The sequence below is a fragment of the Larus michahellis genome, chromosome 10, assembly GCF_964199755.1.
Source record: "Larus michahellis chromosome 10, bLarMic1.1, whole genome shotgun sequence".
In the NCBI taxonomy this organism is placed as follows: domain Eukaryota; kingdom Metazoa; phylum Chordata; class Aves; order Charadriiformes; family Laridae; genus Larus; species Larus michahellis.
In genome coordinates this window covers 16,468,495-16,488,985 of record NC_133905.1, presented here as the reverse complement: position 1 = coordinate 16,488,985, position 20,491 = coordinate 16,468,495, and the positions used below count along the sequence as shown (strand labels likewise).

The 20,491-nt window shown below is 46.8% G+C and overlaps 1 protein-coding gene across 14 annotated transcripts in view; it reads left to right on the top strand.

The window, feature by feature from the left end:
- Positions 1–3,069: 3,069 nt before the first annotated feature.
- Positions 3,070–20,491, top strand: part of TMCC1 (transmembrane and coiled-coil domain family 1) — a 98,607-nt gene continuing 81,185 nt past the window's right edge. For 4 of the 14 annotated variants that reach the window (XR_012589267.1, XR_012589268.1, XM_074602199.1 and 1 more), the window contains exons 1-2: positions 3,081–3,179; positions 6,724–6,969. Coding sequence is in view for 1 of the 14 variants with exons in the window: in XM_074602202.1 (XP_074458303.1) it covers positions 8,147–8,260 (114 nt within the window). In the remaining 13 variants the exon portion in view is untranslated. Of the gene's footprint in view, positions 3,180–5,259; positions 5,331–5,374; positions 5,471–5,590; positions 5,814–6,723; positions 6,970–7,937; positions 8,261–20,491 lie in introns of those variants that run through there. The other 10 variants (XM_074602208.1, XM_074602210.1, XM_074602209.1 and 7 more) reach the window with 7 other exon arrangements.

Below are 20,491 nucleotides of genomic sequence, written 5' to 3'. Positions count from 1 at the left end.
CTCAGTCTGCTACTTGGTTTCTTCCCAGCAACTCCCAATTGAAAGAGCAAAAATTATACAAAGACAGGACCAAAAAACCCCCAACATCTGGAGTCACAACGGTTCCCATCTACAAGGCTGGGGACTCTCGTCTTACTGAAGGGCTGGGCTAACAAACCTAGGGTGGCATCATAAGAACTGTCCAGGGCAGCGTAAGTAATGTTTTGAGGAAGGCATAGAAAGGTAAATCTCATCAGTCCACAAGCTGGGTTTTTCTATTCCCTCGCAGGAATCAAAATCAATTAACAGAAGCACAAAGAGACCCTCCCCATTTCAGCCCCATGCAAGCTATTTTGTCTGGTGTTTCAGCCCAGCTTTCATCCCCCAGTCTGTGACAGGACTTTGCTGTGCAAATGAGCACTAAGTGCTGTGCTGAATGCCACCAGCTCAGAAAAATAACTGCTGTGTTGAACAGAGACCAGTCAGGCCCCGAATGTTTCCTTCTGTGCAAGGAGTGAACTGATTTTAAGTTGGCGCATTGATCACCTGAAACTCTAGAGCTCTGTTACAGTGATAGCTCAGATAAGTGTCCAGCACAGAAGGCTCTGTCACAAGTGTTGGCTCCTGTCCATAGGTAGATGTAGGTCTACAGATCTGGAGCGTGCAGGCACACAAGCATCGTGCTGCCTGGCTTTCAAAGGTACTGAGCTCCTTTGGCTTCCGTTGTCCTGAAAAAACAGAGAAGATGCTACAAAGCTACGATATAAAAGCCATGCCCTGCGTATCTATTTGTAGATTTGCAATGTTCCCTCTTTGAATTCGTGAATACAAAGTATTTTTTGAGAATGAATCGCACAGTACAAGATCAAATACATAGAAATATATTGCAGAAAGTCCCATGAGAAAATATGTAGAGAAGGAATGTAATTAATAAGCCAAAACATCAATACCCAGTACCTGCAGAGAGGGATAATTGTACTCTAATTACTTCCTTGGCTACCTGGCTCATCACTTCTGTGTGTTGTCTAAAGCCACAGATTTCCTGTGAACTTTTGAATCTGACATTCTTGATCATGTTGTAGTTAATAGACTTACACACTTAAAGCCAAATTTAATGTCGACTGGAGATCTAACACTAACAATTTCTTACTTGGGTATTTGTTCATAATAAATAGGAAAAAATTGAAGTAATAAATATTTTGAATATAAATGCCACTGTGTATGCTGTTTGTTTACATTGTAAAGGCTCTGAAGTTAGCTAGTGACATTCAGCCGCCCTTTTTCGCTTGCTGCTTTTGGTCAGTCGCGTTTTCTGTTCTCAGGTGCTGGCACAAGATCCCAGCGCTTGGTTATTCCGCTGTGAGAAGGAGGAGAGGTGAAAAATGGTTTAAGGAGAAATTTTAAAAGATCTCTTACTACTTCTGAAAAATGTTTTTTTTTTTTTAGGAGATAGGGGAAGGAACGAAGCTCCTGTCAGCTTTAAATAAACTGTCCTTATTTCCTGCAAGTCCTGCACATCGTGCGATGCCCAGCCACACCTTGGGTGACCAATTGTTTGTGAAAAGGCAGAAGGCTTATCTGACCGCGGAAGCGTCAGAGAAGGGAGGGGGTAGGGAGGGAGAGGCCCTTGACAGAGGATACACCCGTCACTCCTCAGCCGAGCTCTGACGGTGTCAGCGGTGAATATTCGCTTTGGTAGGCAAAGATTCACCATCTCTTATTTCCTGCCTTTAGGTTCTCTTGGCATGTCAGGACCTATGTCTTTCCCACACGCCCTGTGACTGTAACTTCAAGCGGCAGAACTCGAATTCCGCATCCAGCTCTGCCTTCCCTGCACACCCCAGCACGCCATAGCCAGGCTCTGCTCCAGCCTGGGGACACACCAGAGGCGATCTGGGGAGGGATGATGGAAAAACAGAAATAGAGCTGGGGCTGGTGGGGCAGGTATTTCAGTGAGAAAGATATTCGCTGATGTTCATTAATTCTTGAGCTTTATGTGAAAAATTGTGAGAAGTAACGAACAGTTGTTTGAAATAAAAGTCGAGTTGCATAAATTCCAACTTTTTTGTGGCGAAATACATTAATTGCATCAGACAAACACAGATCAAGGCAAATTTTTCATCGAATCAGCTTCCAGAAAGGGTGCAGCTTTCTAAAAATACACAAGCGCAGCCATCCTGGATAACATCGCCATTCGGATGAAAGGAGATGGTCAGGTCAACGTTGAGATCCCGGTCTTTGGTGTCTTCTCAGAGCACTTCATCTAACTCACTGTTAGATGAAAACGATGGCGCAAAGCGAGCTGCAGCTGATCAAGGAGCCCCTCTGAAATACGAGTTTGACTATTCCGGAAGCTTCTGCATGGTCACCTAACCCCCAGCCCCGTTCCACATGGCAAACCAGAAGTCACAAAACGATTTGCAACCCGGTCCCCTCCGTGAACCCTTCCCACGACATGGTGTCACGGGGGATCCCGGGGCCTCGCTGGGGAGTCCCGGTCACCACGCAGCCACGGCTGAAGGGGCAATGGAGCCCCAGGCCAGAGCAGCAGAGCCACGGACACCGGGAGGGCTCGGAGGCGGCGGGGCCGTTCTGCCGAGGCCTGTCCCGGGGCTGGGGGCTCGGGGCGAGCCGCGTGTGGCAGACGGGACACGAGGGCGACCAGGGCGGTGCTGGGGGGCCACCGGCGGGCAGGCGCTCGGCAGGTACGGGCCACGCAGCTGTGATCGGCGGGCACTGCCGCAGGTGCCCCGCCCGGCCCTGCCACCTCCGGTCGGCGGGAGCTCCCCGGGGCTCCCTGCCGGCTGCGGGGGCCCCGGCTGCTGCCGATGGCACAGGAGCCACGGCCGCCTCTCCCGCCGAAGGGCTCGGCGCGCGGGGCCGTGGGCGGGCGCGTGCTGCCGGTACCGGCCCCCTCCCGGCCGTGCGGGGCCGTGCAGGGCCGGCGGCGGCGCACGTGACCCCCCGCACGTGACGGCCCAGGGGCGGGGCACCTCCAGGGCGTGGCCTCGAGGCGCGGGGCAGAGGGCGTGGTTTCTCGATTCGCCCCGCCCCCGCCGGCGAACGTCACCGCTGCGCGCCCCGCCCCGCCCCTTGAGGTTGCGCGCTGACGTCGCGCGCGGCCGGGGCGAGCGGTGTGGTGGCGCGCGCGGGGATGGAGCTGCCGCCGCCGGCGCAGTCGGGGCGCCCCCGCTCGGCCGGTGAGTGACCGCGGGACGGGGCCGGGGGGACCCGCGGGCGGGGCCGGGGGTACCCCGCAGACCGGGCCGGGGTTGGTGGATTCCCTGGGCCGGGGCCGAAGGGACCCCGCCGGGGCGGGCGCGGAGGCCCCGGCTGCGCCCATCGCGGGCGGCCTCCCCCACCTCCAGACCTGTTGTTCGGCCGCGCATTCCCGCCCCATCCCCGCCGCCGCCCCGTTTTTCTCTGGCCGGTTCGGAGCCCCCGGGCGGGAGCCGCGGCCAGCCGCCCGCCCCGCTCACCCTCTTCCGGCCCGTCGGGGCTCAGGGGCAGGTGCGCCCCGGCGGGGCCGGGCCCGGCGACAGGCGCGGGGCCCTGGTGGGCGCCCAGCCCCCCCGGCCGCCGCGGGGCCCCGTATTTGCGTGCAGAAACGGCTGGGAAGGCGCTGCCGGTGCGTGGGCTCTTTGTTGTGGAGGAGTCGGCTGTGGCCGACCTCACCGGTTTTTAGGATAGCTGAAGTTCGTGTGTGTTCTTCACCTGTTCCTCCCTACTCCAGCTGTCTTTTATGAGATAATTAAGATACTAATTATTTCATTGTGCTGACATGCAAGTGAGCTCAATTTTTGCTGTTCTAAAAACGGGTTTTCAGAGACAGGCCTGTAGAGAACTTCAGAGGTGAAGCAGTGGCTTCTGAGCTTTAGTTCAAGGAGACTCATCAGGAGGCTGAGAACTGAAAGTGTTTGTCACTGAACCTGTGTGCACCACTGCTGTCATCGATGGTACCAGAAACACCGACTGTGTGTTAGTAACAAACAGATACCGTGGCCAACAACACATGTACCGTGGGTTGAAGCATCACTTTGAGTGCAAGATCAGTGAGGAAACTTGAGGAGGCTTCTTGGTGGGCAGAAGGTGTAAAGGTGTGAACTGGAGGTATAAAGGTCTGAGTGGAAGTGTAGATGAGGAGGGGAGTAATGTAACTACCACTGTATCAGAAACAGTGTCCATTGCCCACAAACCTTAAGATCAAATGTTTCTGCAAGGGGGAAGCCCTTCGTAACACACATCTGGGCCACAAGTGTGGCCACTGAAGTAGTAATGCGATGCCCTGAACTTGAGCAAGAGGGTCCTCCTGAGCCTGGGGAGCACACGGGGCTGTCCTTGCTGCGCACTGCCCGTCTTGTAAGCAAACTAATGTGTTGCGGATGGCTTCATGTTTCCTCAACAGGATGATGCTCCCCTCTTGGGGTAGATTCTTTGTCCATCTGTAAATGTCTGGCGGTGAGGAGGGCCTGGTGTGTTAGCCGGGAGGACCGCTCCTCTCGGTGCTGGGGACTCTCTCCCCTCTCTCTGGCACAGAGAGGCCCCTGGCTTGCAGGACTTGCACGGCTCAGTGACCACCATGGCCTCACAGGGTTCCCGTGCCAAACGGACAAGTTTATTGGAGCTTTGTATCCTCTGTGTCCAGTTCAGCTGCCTGATAAACCCACTCAGCCAATCTGGAAGCCATTCAAAATATGGAAATAAGCTGTAGATGGAGGAAGATCTACTTTGTGTAGATTTTGCGTTAGAAGTAGATTGGGACTTCGGGTTTTCATGCCATTAAAAGAAAAAAAAAAAGGTTTTTGCCATTGAAAAGTTTGGGGTTCCCCCCTGCAATATATCACATAAAAGTTGCATGGTTTTGTTTTTTAAGCAGGTCTCTGACATGGTTTGGGCTCTCTCGCATCTTATTTAATCATAGCTAAAGATCTAATAATTAAAAGCTGCATCTAGTTCAGATACAAAATAGACTTGTGTGTGTGTTTAAAGAGGTATGTTCTTTAGGAGGTGGGTTCTATCTAGCAAGTCAGCTCCCGTTCTGGTCTGGGGATGGTTTGGTGCCTGTCTGTAAGCTGGTGCCGTTTGTATTGAGTGGGCTGCTGCGGTTCGCACTGGAGTTAGGCAGACCTTGGGTTAGTATCTCGTCTGGTCTTTCTGAGAACTGTTTTTGAACCATTCAAAAATAATTGGCGTGATAATATCTTGGGCTGGGTTTCTGGGAATTTTTGCTTAGAGGTCTGGGGGAGGAGTCTTCTTGCTCCACTTGCTTTCCGCTTGCCTCGGCCGTAGCTGAGACTTTGGAGAAGCTGGGCTTTGGGAACTGGAATGACTGAGTTTAAGCTGTTGCTCAGGTGAGCTGTCTGAGCAGCTTCCCCTTGATGGACCTGAAGTCTCCTCACCCCTAAAATAGTGGTTCTGCCGTATGTCTGTCCTCTTGAGACATTGTGAGAGCTGCTTACTGCAGTGTGCTTGGATACTGCTTGACGAAATGGTACTTTGAGGAGACCGTACCCTCTTGGCGAGGGTGTGACCTTCCTTAGAAGTAATAGTGGATCATTGGACTCTCTAGGACCAGAGAGAGGGTGGTGTTTCAGTATTAACAGTGGGACTTGTTAAAGTGGTTTGTGGGCAACCAGCTGTAGGTGGCCCTGCCTGAGCAGCGGGTTGGAGCAGATGATCTCCAGAGGTCCCTGCCAACCCCGACTGGTCTGTGATTCTGTGAACTTGGCACAACGTTTAAGGGTGGATAAACTGGCCTCTCTGGAAAAAGTGAAGATCTGCGAATGCAATGTGAAAGGGGCAGGCTAGATGTGATCTGTCAGCACTGCTAGAAAGTGAGTAGTCTGACGGGATTTAAATACTTAATTTGAAATTCTTTAAACTGCTGAACAGTCGAGACGCTGGATGTTGTCATGGCACAGTGAGCTGATTCTTTAAGCTTGAGTATAAGCTCCAAATTCTTAAAATTGTTCCTCTGGCCAAGCATGTTAAAATGGTCACAGAAGGAAAAGGAAAGAAGGAGGAAGCAAGTGATTGTATGGAGTTAAATGTCTTTTTTTGCAAGATGAAATATCTCATACTTTCAGAAGCATTTTATGATAATGCAAAAATAGCCGAGCTTTTTATTTGTAAAGAAGAATCCTACTGTTGTACCAAAAGTACAAAAACTTGTATAGCGATAAGATTCAACAGCCTTGATTTGGAACCTCAGTCTGCCATACTATGTGAAATGCAGACACAGAATAGAAGGTCTCTGCCCTGAGGAGTTTACGTTTTAATAACTTAAATCTAAATTAGATAAGTTCAGAAGTACACCAGCATTCCTAAATGTTTATGCCGTGCAGGAACTCCTCTGGTATGTACTTGCATCCGTGCTGTGTTGGTCCTCGTTTTGGACGGCAGTTTAATTTATTCTGACACCGGTCAGACGAGCATTCCTGCGTGAAAACACGCAGTGAACAACAAGGCATCTATCGAGCTGGGAAGTTTTGTCTGAAACAAGGCACACTGCGCTGTGGCGTTGTGTTGTATGCTCTGTTATGATCAAACATTATCTGAATGCTTGGAGAATTTTCCTCCTTGAGATAACGTATTAGGGTAAAGTACACATCAGAGCTAGCGGGAACCCAATATTTCAAATAAGAGTTACTTCTTTTCTCTGAAGAAGACTCTGAATCTGTGGTGCTGTTTTGTTGCTTATGAGATGTTAATGGTGTTTCTTACTATGCTTGTTAATTTTGGCAGGTCTTTCTCCTCTACAAAGAAGCTTTGTTGCCAAGATTGACTCTGAAAATGACCTACACTACTGACTGCAGATGTCTGCAAATGTAGAAGCCAATCAATCGTATCTCCTTCCCTCCCTGACTTTCCTGTTTCCTGTGGAATTTGTACTTCTAAGTATTTTTAAAATCAGACCTCTGTTGAAGACATTTGGATTACAACTGTGAGCATATCTATGCAAAGAGACAAGCTAGCCTGAGCAATTTTGAGGTATGTATGCCTACTATGACTTACAACAAAAGGGGAGAAAAACCCATCTGACTCTAGGGCGAAGAGAACTCGAGGCATATGTTTTCTGGGTTCAGATTGATCTGCACCATTATTTATGGTTTTAGCAATGAAATATACACATGCAGAGTGAGACCGTACGAACACCAGAGTATCCAGCTGGCATTGTATGGAGGGTAACCTTGTTTGAACCTGCCGTAGGAGTATTCAAAAGACTCCTTTTAGAAGAGCAAGTTGCTTGTGTTGTATGACTTGAGCCTTCACTGCTCACCCGTTCAGTTCTTAAATGCCACCAAGGTCTGTAGAGATTTTCTTCTTCCAAGCATTTGGCAGGTGTTAAGTAGTCATTGAGGTGCACCTGGGAGGCCATGGTGGTTAGATAAAGTGTTCAGATGATGGTAGAAGATAACATGCCTTGAATTGGAAAGCGTCTTCAATGAAGGCTAGAAAAGAAGCAGGTCTTCTTGCCTTCCTGTGCATAGGTCATAGCGCAGCGGTCTCAGAGGGCAATCTGCCTGTAACCTACAAGACTAGCAGAGCTGTGTGGGCTTTGCTTTGTGCTTGTGCAGCTTTATCCCACCCAGGTAGCAGAAGATGGAGAACCTCAGCTGTTTCAGAAGCACAAAAATTAACCAGCTTGCACAGCTGTTTTTTACTTTAAGGCTTTTATCTTGTACTTCCATGTTGAATTCTAAACCTGGAATGAGGAAGTCGGCTAACTTCCTCTGTACGGGCTTAGAAGAGGCCAGTGTGCACTGATATCATCTCTTGACTCTCCTTTTGTAAACTACTTGGACATGGTTATCTTTTCTGTGATGTAGGTGTTCATGCTGGCACTCTAGGGCAGGGTCAGTCTTATCAATTGTGGGTTACAGCGAAAGGTAGCCAAACACGTCTCTGTCTTCTAGAAGGGACTGATTATTCATTAATCTTACTTTGTTTTTTTAAAGGAAAATTAATGTACTGAAAGTAGATACCTGCCTGAATCATCCAGCATGCCACATTGCTGTACAGCAAGTATTTAGCAGACTTTTCTTAGGAGCTTTTATGCATGAGCTCCAGTGACTCAGGCTGAGATGACACTGGAGGGCCACAGATCTACCTTCCTACCTCTCCGGCGTAATAGCCTGGTGATGTTGATCCTCTAACAGGAAGCAAAATGGACTGTGTCTGCAATGCTAGAGCAAACGCTACTTGGCAGGGGAGTGCTGTGGCTGGGAAGGATCCTTGCCTGTACTGCAGTTACTCCTCCCGTCATCCCCTACAAACGGAGGTAGGATCGAGGGGTTCAGCTTGGGAAATTCCCCTATTAGCAGTGGGCAGAACCTGGTGCAGCAAACGTTAAACGGGTTCCTCAGTCTAACCTGGCCATTGTTATTTGGCTGTGGTAGTATACTCAAATAGTGTTGAGCAGAGAAGTAGTTTTGTTTCCTTTGAGCTGCTTTCATGAAAACTGGAGAAACACACCAGAGCATCAGGAGTGAAACGGTTTGCTGAGCTGCTGGTTGTGATCTTAGTGCGTGTTTTAGGTAGTGTACCAGGGACTTTGACTCTGTAGCCCAACTAGGTGCCTTTTTTTAGTTCTATATAAATAAGTTATGGCCTCTGTAATTCCATCAGTTAAAATTGGTGCGCATTTCCCCAAAAAGCTGCTCTGTGAAAATTGAACAATTCCTGCAGTAGTTCCAAAAACCTGTAAGAATATGTATATTCCGTTTGTCCTCAACTGTATATCCCTAAGCAAGGTATTAATCTTTATTGCTTAATCTGTAAGGTGAGGCTGATCTACCTCTGTAAAACATTCCGTTTCATGAAAATCATCATTTAGGTGGTGTTTGCAATAACTGCAGTTTCATTATTGAGACTTACGTGACTAAAAGTAAATACTAATGTGTGGAGTGGCAAAGAATTTGAGTATAAGAGGAAGTTTTCTTTTGATATAAGGAAATGGTCTGAAAGGTGAAATTATGTACACCGGAGAATGTTGCCCTAAAACTGCCCTACAGTGTATCTTAAAAAGTTTCAGAGTGTTAAAAGGCACTGAGATGTTGAGAGAGATGGTAGTGTCATTGATTCAACTTGTGTGATGGATTATGGTAAGAAGTTTGCAGATGCCTGCTTAACAGTTCCTTCAGAGATAAATTTGGCAAATTTCAGTATTTTTCAGATTTCTGTGAGCTGGTTGGTCTCCCTTAACAAATTCCTTAGTGGCCTGTCTTTGTCCGGGAGTTGTTGGCTGTTATTTTCCTGGAAGATCGTTGCCATGGTGATTATCCTGTTAGGAAATAAATGTGTTTTTCGTGATCTCCAGGTATACTAGTTTGGAGCAAAAACGCTGCAGCCTTTTCTGGGATGGATAGAAGTACTATACCCATAGAGGCTCAGGGCTTGTAAATCACTGCCTGCGGCAGAGCGCTGGACAAGCATCTTACGCTTTAGTAAGGTGTAATATCACTGGTCTGTAAGGAGCAGTGAGTGTGTGTTACTGTGAGTCTGAGCCTGAATAATTTAGAGGAAGGAAAAAGTCAGATCTGTTATGTCAGAACTTACCTGATCTGGGCCATTAATGGTTGACTGACTAGTGAGGTGCAGGCATTGTTGGTGTAAAAGAGTCCCTTCAGGGTGCGTGGCACTGTGGTCCTTCGCTGTGTCGGCTTTCAGCTGGGATAACCTCTGGCTCCAGTCTCCAGCGTTCCTGCGGGAGCCGGGGTGCTGTTCGTACTCAGCTCTGGAGAGCCGGGAGGGCTGGATGCGGTACCTGCGGAACCATCCGTCCTGTGGTGTGGGAGCCGCCGCTCGCTGCCAGACCCTGCACACCCGTCATCCCGTGCTCCTCCAGGAGCAGGGCTCCGCGGTGGGGTCGCTGCCAGGGGAAAGTGCAGGCTGACATGGCTTGGTGGCCGTTAATTAACATCCCGTTCTTCTCTGGGAAAAGCATGAGCTGGATATGTGAGCCTTTTAATGGCAGGAGCTTGGTGAGTTGACACTGAACACCCGTGAGAAGTGTGGCTGCTTGGTCTGCAGCGTCCTGGGGCAGCGCAGCGAGGGCTTGTCGCCTGTGGAGGGGATGGGGGGCCGGAGCAGCTGCTGCTTGCTGGTCTGCAGAGCAGTTGCCATCCCTGCTGGTCACGCTTTTGCTGGGAGTGTTGGTTTTCAAGATGGCTTGTTGTGCTGAAAGTGCAAGTTTTGGTTCTTGTTTACCAAAGTCCTTAAAATGCTTCAGGTGCGATTTCAGTTTGTGTGAGAAAAAAAAAATTCTGAAGTGGTTTTTGGTTTCTTGTTGGTCTGACTTCTTACTGAGTGTCTCAAGTTTTCATCTCTTAACAGAGTCTGTTCTGGTTGAGACAGTCTGAGAAAACTGCAAGAAATTTTATTTTTTTTAAGCAAATTTTGTGTGTCACAGATAACACTCCCAGAGTCACTTGAAGACATCCAGCTGATTTTAGGATCAGCTCGGATTTAACCCTGGTGCACAAAAGATGCCTTTTTTTGTGCAAGCTTATTAAGGAAGAGCTAGAATAGCATGGGTTTTCTGTTCTGTGGTCATGTTATACGAGACTTTGAAAAGATAAGCCTGTATTTGAAAAAGAACTGTCCCTATCTCTAAACTTCATTTGGTTGCTTTGAGGATGGCAGGTTTTAGATTGAGAAAATCTGACACCTGAGCCCCTGCTCTTACTTCACGAGAAGGTCCTGCAGGTGTTTGTGACCGGTGTAGGAGCTGCAGCCTCGCTTGCTCCCTCATTAGAAGACAGCCAGCAATTGTTTGTTGAATGCTCCTAGTTCAATGGTTGCTTCTTACCAGCTCTTGTGGATAATGGTAAAAGACAGGATGATTATTATTGGATGGCACCGGTCTTGTGCTGGCAGAGTAATTTCATCTGCTCGGTGGTGATTATAACGTACATGTCTATACCTTAGGCAGTGCTAAAAAACCCTATTTGATTTCAAAGACCACCATAGAAACTCAGTAATGTCTTAGATCCTGAGAAGTGTATCTTTGTCCTGTTAGAAAAGATAAAAGGGAATAGTTGTTTGGAGAGATGTTGCTCCGTTTAGGGTAGTTCCCCAGGTAGGGATCTGTGTTACTGATGAGACGGCATAAGAAAACTCATGATTTGGAGGCATCCTTGTATTCCAGTTTGGTTGGGTTTTTTTCTTCACATATTCATGCTGATTCACGGCCTGAGGTGTTTTGTCTTTGTGTTTTGCATCAGGATCGTGACCGAGTATAGCTGTTGGTCCTGTTACCCCTGGCTGGATGATCTCAGGAGTGGATACCTGCGGTGTGTTCAGACAGGCTGTGCTTTAAAATAGCAGTTGTTTTGGCTGTCTCATGGACCAACGTTCTTCACTCCCTGCCTTTGGCACTTCATGTCGTGATGTGCCATCAGGTTCTGCTCATTTTTAATGCCTAAAGTAGCACTCAAAGAAATCTGTAAAAAGTTCTGTAGCAAGGATCATAATAAATTGCAGCTGAACTTGTGCGTGTCCTTTGGTGGCAGTGGAGAGTAATTGATAGGTATTTACCCACAATTTGGTGTGAAAAGTGGTATTTACTGAAACTGGGACTTCCTGAACAAATATGATCTTAAATGGCTTTGAGCTTAAGTTCTAAAACAACTTCTTTCAAAACAGAAATGCTGGAGGAAGGAACGTATTATGCAATAAAGGCAAAGATTACTAATTTATCTTGTGACCAGATGCAATATTGGTGTGGAAAAAAATATGCATTTTTGCTTCTGGTGGATGAAAGGTCATTTCTTGGGGTTTTGGAATTGGAGTAACTGATTTGGGTTTTTTTTTAATTTTTTTGAATTCTTGTGAACAGCTGCTATTGTGGTCTTTCAGTACCCGTTGTGTAGCTGTAGCTGTGCTGCTCAAATTATCTCTGTTTTTCATCTTTTTTTGTCACTACAGAAATGTTTATTGTTTGCCACCAGTGCAGCACCTTTAAAATTCTGGTGTAGGTATGTCTCTCTTAAAATGGCAATTGCAAAGGAAGAGCCAACCTGGGATCGCACCACGTAGCTGCAAAACTTCTATATAACATCTCCAGAGGCTTTGGAGGAGGCAAAGGTGGTGATGAAAGCAAAGTTTAAAGCCATAACATCTAATTGGAGCCCCTCTGCTGGGAGGACAGGCTGAGAGAGTTGGGGGGGGTTCAGCCTGGAGCAGAGAAGGCTCCGGGGAGACCTTGGAGCCCCTTCCAGTCCCTAAAGGGGCTCCAGGAAAGCTGGGGAGGGACTCTGGATCAGGGAGGGGAGCCATGGGATGAGGGGGAATGGTTTTAAACTAGAAGAGGGGAGATTTAGATGAGATCTGAGGAAGAAATTCTCTGCTGTGAGGGTGGTGAGCCCCTGGCCCAGGTTGCCCAGAGAAGCTGTGGCTGCCCCATCCCTGGAGGGGTTCAAGGCCAGGTTGGACAGGGCTTGGAGCAGCCTGGTCTGGTGGGAGGTGTCCCTGCCCAGGGCAGGGGGTGGCACTGTGTGGTCTTTAAGGTCCCTTCCCACCCAAACCATTCTGTGATTGTGCTGCTTTTCAGACGTACCTGGATAGGCTTGAGAAATAGGCAGAAAGGAACTTCCTGAAGTTCAACAAAGAGAAATGTGAAGTCCTGCACCTGGAGAGGAACCACCCTAAGCAGCAGGTGATGTACCCTATACGGCCCCCTAGCATGTAGGTAGACTGGCCGCCCTGTAGACATGCTGGGGGCCCGACTGGCTGGAAAGCAGCTCTGCAGAAAGCGACCGGAGAGTTCTGGTGGATGCCCAAGTTTGAACAATGGTTCTGTAAGGAACCATTAACGTGAGTCTTGCTTGGTTTTGGCTCTGGTTATAAGCCTGCATCTCCTCAGTGGTAGGTAAACTTCAGCCTTGTTTCAAACAAATCTGCTCCCTTTTTGTGCTGCTTTGGATAAAGATTCTGTGGATTTTTTTTCATGTGGACTCAGCCATGAATGTGGGAGGAAACATTCTGATTTTGGCTGAGGCTTTAAATGTGTGACTACTTGATTCCCATTGGCAAGCAAGTTGTCAAGCCCAATTTCTTTATACCAAAATCACCAAGTTAACTACTGTCTTTGTGCAGTTGGGTGTGGAGGTGGATATTGAAGAGCTGGCATATTTGTGTGTGTGGCTGCTTAGCTGTACTGTTTGTGCAATTTGCATGTGTTCTCTCTAAAAAGGCATAAGTAGATCTATTAGAAGAAAAGGACCATAGATGGGCATCAGTATTTTTATTGCTTGAGTCCAAAGAGTGTAGGGTTTTACTTCTTTTAAAAGCTTTCTCAAGACTAGTCAGCCAAAGTTGAAAGTATCTGACCTTGCAGTGAAATATTCATTATATCCATGCCAAGAAATGTGGTTAAAAGTAAGTGTGGAAGAGCGATCATACTTCGGGTATATCGAAACTTGTGCTAAAAAGCTCCCACGGTAGTGCAAAAGCAATAAAATAAACCTCAGCGTGCCTGAGATGCACGTGCGCGTGTTCAGCGAGCAAAGCGGGGATGTCACAGCCCCCACGTGGCAGCACTCCGTGGACAGGTAACGCTGGGTTGGTTTCCCAGCGCCTGCTGTTGTGCTGCGTCGGGTCCATTCCTCGGCGCTGGAGCAGCAGCCGGGCAGCGTGCTGTGTGCTTCAGGGCAGGTGCTCCCGACTCCGCCTGGGCTGCGTTCGGAGGCACCGGCGCTAGTTGGCCGCTGTTTCTGCCTGGTAGGTACCTACGTGCTCAGTTACATTGTTCCTTGTCTCGAGCTGTGCTTGAGCTACCCGAGACTTGCAGAAGTGGCTGTAATGAGTCAAGTTAAAAACACATCATGCCTGTATCCTGCTTTTCTTGGCAGCTGGTGGCAGGTTCTTGACAATGAGTGTGGATAAGGAGGTGTGGAGAGGGGAGTCCACACTGGTGAGTCTTCCCAGCCTCTCTCAGGTGTTGGCTGAAGGACTCTAAGCAGTGTTTGATGGGCAGAGCGAACGTCTTGTTTGTAGCATGGCAGGGAGGGACTTGCTAATGCTTAATTAGAAAAAAAGAGCCATTTAAATAACCAGCCCCAGATTAAGGCCATTACTGTTATACTAATATAGTTTTTAAGAGTTGCACTTAATTAAAAGCTCCCTGGACTAGCTCACTCGAAGAAAGATCAGGAAGGACAATTTTCTTCTGAAGAGCAGGGATGAAATTGTCATGTCATGAATATGAAAGACAGTTTGGAAGTGGTAGAGCAATGTAAGCCACCAGTTTGTGAGTGAGTCCTCTTAGTATCTGATCGGAATTTGTCTGTCTTGCCTGTTCTGTGTCACATTTTAAGCAACACTAACGCAATGAGCTGCCAGATGCTGCAGCCTGCAAGCAGGTTTTTCCAATGACAGTGGTCTTCAGTCTGTAGAGCTTTTCAGGTACCTTCTGAACAGCACGGAGGGAACTATCCCACGAGACGCAGGTTGTATGCCTGTAGAGAGGTTGAGAGACACTGCTTAGAGCAGATGTGTTAAAAGATCTGGGTTGCAGCATGGGCATAATCATTGGTGTTTTGGATTAGCAGACTTTCCCCATTTTGGCACTGCGTACGGTTTGAGTTGATCACTGTAAACTATTTGAAGTCAAACTTCTACTTTGTAACTCATTTGATGCTAAATATCAGTGGAAGGATTTCGCATACCTAATACCAAGAGCACCTGAATCGATGGGAAAAACAGTGTGATTTTGCTGAGCTGAATGAAAACTTCCTTTGATCTGTCTTTTAGTCTCAGTAAGTTGAGTCAACGCTTCTGAAAGATCAGAGAATTAATACTGGTTTTGAGTCATCAGGGGGAGTATTTTACCACTCTGTGCCAGGTTAGTTCTACTTTCTTCTTTCACGAGTCATTGTAAATATGATACTTTCCAAAATTCAGGGCTAAAAGCACATGTTAAAATCGCATGTAGCGTGGGTTGGTGGTAGGTGCTATCTTTCTTTACAAGCCTGCTAATTTAACATGCTTTAACCCTCTTATAATTCCAAGCCTGGAATAAACCTTTCTTTTAGAACTAGATGTGCTAAATCTTGCCAGCTTCTGTGCTGGCGTTGTCACAGATGAATCTGCTGGGAGTTAAAATGAGAGGCCATCTCTTTTTTTTTTTTTTTTTTTTTTTTTGACTAGCATGCCTTAAAGTCTCTCTGTAATGCCTGAAATAGCTGCAAGTGTAACCTTTTGTGTTCCCTTGGAAGTGGAATGAAAATACCTGTATTTCCACTTTCTGGTTCGCTTGCTGCTGAGATTTGAGTCAGCTTTGAGACGCTGAAAGCAGTAGTGTCCCCCGGCAGACAGGCGGTGAGGGGAAGAGCTTTGGTCTCTTCCTCCCTGCCCCTTCCTCGCCTGAAAAGGGCCTGCCAAAATGTTTACCGTGGCCCAGTAATGCTAGGTTTTTCAGATGCTGAAGAATCTGGTCCACATAACGCAAGTGTTAATAGCAAAAGTGGACAGTAGGAGTGCAAAGGCACAGAAACCTTTGAGATGCTTCGAGGAATTAAATCTGTTCCAGTGAAAGTTTTCTTTAAAGAGGGGGAAGCTAAAAGAAACTGAATTACTCCTTTTCACCTGTGCAGGTATAGAATTCATTTGGTATTTGAAGGTAGGCTTTTATTGTTGCGGTGCTGCTCTGAGCAGGCTCAGCATAGGCTGCTGCCTGTGAAGGAAACACCTCCGGAGCTGGTCTCAGCGACATTAATGAGACAGTTTCGTCTGCTGTGGTGAAACTGGAACATAATTCTGCTCTCTATGTCCCTGCAATAGCGAAAATTGATAAAGCAGCTGAAAACAGTTTCTTCAAACAAGGAACTGTGGCTTATTTTGACAAACAGGACTTTGTGCTTAAAGCTGCATTTTAAATGAGGGAGACGTGGTTGTTGCTGTTGCAGTTCTTCCTTGTCACAGTCCACATAAGCTCAGAGCTTTCCCTATCTCCAGTTGAGAGGGAGCAGATTGTGCTGATGATCATGTTTTCTCTCTGTTCCTTAGGTGTTTTCCCTAAACATCACCCATCTTAACTCATCCTCACCCTCTTGCCATCCTCCGGGCTGTGGGGCTTTTAGCTCCCCTTTGTGTTCGCCTTGGCCTTGGCGATTGTGCCTGCAGGAGCTGGGATGGACCAGACGCTGCCACCGTTTCATGGTGTCACACACACAGACACTTACTCTGGTCTGGGTGCCTCCAAAGAGAGGGACCCTGAGCAAGGAGATCCCTGGGCAGTGATCCCCTTGTGGTCCACACACCTGTCCCTCACATGCCCGTAACACATTGTCCACACGTCTTTTAGTCCAATAGTGATTTTTGGGCTCGGGTCTTCTAACATCTTATTGGGTTCTTTTTCGGTGTTCAGGCAGGCTCTTACCTTGTTGATTTGCAGTTTCAGCCAAGGGTTGAAGCCTCCGTATCTTCTGGTTTATGTCCCTTGTGCACCTGCCCTTGTTGGGAGAACACGGGGAACTGAAGAGTCCCAGACTTGAGAGGAAAAACTACCAAAACATCAGTGTGATATCTATCACTTTCCCATGCTAAAAGACTAAACAACACTGTACCAGCTGCTAGGAAAATTGCTAAGAAGAATACCTTTCTCACGGCCTACAGGCTTCAGCAAATCTAGCTACTCATGCTAAGTAGAGCTAAGCACGCAGCACAAGTCACACCATATTATAATCCTAAGTCACTTATTCTACTTAAAACTTACCTATTTATGCCAAACAATTAATGTCCCTCAACAGTCCCTTCTCTGCTCCAGTCCTTGACAATCAGACAGCAACTGCTTATGACTTTACTGCATGCTGGAATGTAGAGAGTTAAGTCATGTTATTAAAAACCCCACAACTCATATGCAGATATTCATTGTTTGTCTACTCAGTTGTGAGCTCTGGCTTCAAATTGTGGGTATATGCAGGGAATAGTGAAAAATGACTTATAGCTAATGGTAGTGTTAGCCAGTACCTCTCTCTTATAATCCTGGTGTATTTGTTCCTTATTCCCATGTGTACAGAGCTCTTTTCTTTGTGGAAGACCCAATATTTTGACTATTTGCTTAATACTTCTTCACTCTTCCTTTAGGGAAAGTAGTTTCTCTGTTTACAAAATAGTGGTATTTGAACTGTAAAAATGAAATTATTTTTGTTTTGATGAGTCCTTGCGGAAGCTGATGTGAGTTCCTGTTTCTCCAGCTGTTGTGGCCACAGCTTCAGATACACGAGGTTTTTGATAACACCATTTTGGAGTAATTGTGCCCTGTCTCTGTACCGCCTCCCTTCTTTAGCCTTATCCCAAAGCTGTTATAACCAGCTCTGTGGTCAGATTCTTCCCCCAGTCCTGTTTTCTTTCAAAGCTGATTTTTTTTTTTTTTTGGGTTTTGGTTCATGTCCCAGCCCCAGAAACAGCTGTGCTTCCAACAACTAAAATGGTGGTATGTCATGCTGCGAGACTGAAAATGAGCCACGGGGGGCAAAAGAGGTTGGAAATTCTTTAAATTGCTGTTTCTGTCCTACTTCTTGTATTGCGAAAGGCCAGCCTCGGATCTCTGTGTGAACTGCGGAGATGGTCCCTTCAGATGCCCCTAGTGAAGCACCGCGTTCGGAATATGCAGCTGGCTGGTTTGTAAAACATGCAAACATGGTTACAACCTTTTCCCTTTAGCAAAGAGCGGAGATGTTCTTGAGGAAATGCTGCAGTTTGGCTTTCCTTTCAGTTTGTTTTTGAGGAAGAGTAAGTGAGGATGTGGCTTTTCTGAAACAGATTGCTAAAGCAGGGTCAGGATTGGAGGGAGGGCAGGTGATGTTACAGCGGGGTCTGCTACAGGAGACCTGACAAGGGTGACCGAGGAGATGAGGCCCTCTATAGACAGAGAGGAGCAGCCTTGCATTGACAAGCCCTGGTCCTCATGGGGCACTTCAGTCACCCCAGTATCTATTGGAGGGACAACACAGCAGGGCATGAGCAACCCAGCAGGTTCCTGGAATGCGTCAGGGAAGTTCCAGATGTGGTACTGTACATTGTCTGTACTCACCTGTTTTGGTAATGTGAACCCGTAAATACTTCATGTGGCTGAGAGATTCATCAGGCATGAAGGAAGTGCTTTAAAGATAACCAGTGCTTTCTAGAACGAAGAACAAGAAGCTCTGCTTAACTGTGTAACCAGTAACATTGCCCCACAGTCAGACTACTATGGAATACCAGCTCTGGATGCAGCAGCGCAGTCTTGACAGTCTTCTAATAAATTTAGAGATCACAAGCTATAGAAGTATAGCTGAAGTATTTTGCTTTGATTTTCAAGTGATGTTTGTAGCATACACCAAAGCCTGAATGATTATGTATTGGTACTTCTGCAAAGTTCTTAATTTTGGAGAAGTCTTGACCTCTACTTTGTAGCTTTGATTCAGGCAACAGCATAAACACTGAGTTACCGGGGTGTTGGAAGAGCAATGGAAAAGACTTCAGTGGCAATTGGTTGTACTGCAAAACAGTAGAAACACTTCTGAAATCCAGTCACTCAACTTTAAGCCACTGCAGTTTCCTAATAAACAAGGAAAATTACCTAATCTTTGATATTTATGTCTATGGTCCTTACACTGTGACCTTCTAACTTTGCAGAAGAACCATTGGTCTTTATATTCACAGCAATCAATGAGCAGTACTTCTAGGACAGCAGTAATTTAGAGGTTGTCCATGGGTGGTAATGAAGATGCTTGATTCTGGTGTGGGTGTATTCAGGAAGAGGTTTCTTAAAAAGTAATTGGAAGGAGAAAGGGATCTGTCGCTCGTTAAGGGAGTGTTTGGTATCTGCTTGTCTGACTTGACTGCAGTTTTATCTACAGGATTAATATTTGAGCTTTCAGGAACAAAAAACTGCGTTAGTTTTTCTGGTCAGCAGTATTAAATATAAAGTTCTAGGAAGGAACTGTTTCAAAAGGATGTGGAGCTGAGAAGAGGCTGATGTTGAAAAATCACCTTCTGTTATGTCTGTGAACATGCTACCCTTGCAGAGTACGAACATGTGAGCCATTAATGGATGCAGGGGTAGCAATGGTGAACACGTTTTGGTGTGCCAAGGCATAAAATCTTCTGCTGATGAAACCTCTGAAATGACCATTATTACTGTGCATGGGGCAGGCACAGGAAAAGGTGACTCTCCCTCCATCCCTCCCTCCCCACTTCTTCAGAGAAGAGGAGGATGACTCTTAATGCCTTTTGAGTGACCTCAGGGTTCTGCTCCCACCCCCTTTTCCTCGCCCCTAACAAATGAGTGGACGGACTGTGTGGGTGTGTTTTAGGCTCGTGAGGATTCTAGGGGAGAGGTTGTACATCTCGTGTTTTGTGTGAGCTCAGATGTAGTGCCGTTTTTGTCCCTGAATATCTTAAAAATCTTGTGAAGTTGCTCCTTGGTGATGATTGTGTAATTCATACGTGAACACACTGCCAGCCTCTCTGTTCCTTTATTAACGGTGTCCGGGAGTGAGTTTTTTTGTTCTTTGGTGACACATACAAGTGACCTGTGGTTTATTGTGTAAGTTGTGGGACTACTAAATGAAGAATCAGTTAATAGTGCACGTGTTGATTGACTTAATCCTTTTACCAAAAGAAGACTGTTGGCTACCTTTATAAAATTAAGCAGCTTGGCATTCTAAGTGTGAGTTATTTGGAACTGGTATCTGTACACATTGCCTTCAAAGGAATCTAAGTGTTTTGCTCCATTATGAAGCTTTTATTAAAGTACCTTCACCAATATTGCCCTCAGTGTTTTTCCCCTTCTTCAGCTAGCTGTGTTGTTCATATTTTGCATGTAGGAAGACATTAGGCCCAGAGGCTGACTTGCTCAAGATCTGGTACAAGGCTGCGGAAGCTGGTTTTGCCCGGGATGTCCGGTCTTGGCCACCAAACTGGGGTCCTGCTGCGTTGGTGGTACCAGAAGGGGAAGCAGGACAGCAGAGGTGGCACACTCAGCTGACTTCCTTCTTGACTTCTGGATAGTGCTGGGAATCAGTTGGAGGGTTTAGGGAAATCACTAGGCGGAAATCAGTAAAACCTGTTGTTATCCTACTACATTGGGTTTTGCCCTGTAACACTGTTACTGGCTTAAAAAATAGGCTGCATGTCTCTTGCTTTGCCCAGTGTCCCTTGCTCCTATTAAAGTGGTAGTTTCTCTCCACCTGGTGTGGCCTTTTTCACTGAATTTTGAATGGTGTGGACTCCTTATCTGGAGCACTGTCGATTAATTCAGTGAATTCCTTGGGCATGCCGCCTGCCACTCCTACTGGTTCATCAAAAGTAGATGGCTTTGGGCTCCTTTCTGATCTTTTCTAAAATCTTAGATGCAAAACCTGAATGGAAGTTTGGCTTGCAAGCTGGTTTTCTTCCTCTTGTCTCTCAGCTGTGCTCTTTAATATGCTGGTTATTTCTTGTTTTGTCTTTCAATTTGCTTTTTCAGTCATACTCCATTTATGTTCTTGCATAGAGTACTGTCAGTGTCAGGGTTGTGACCGGG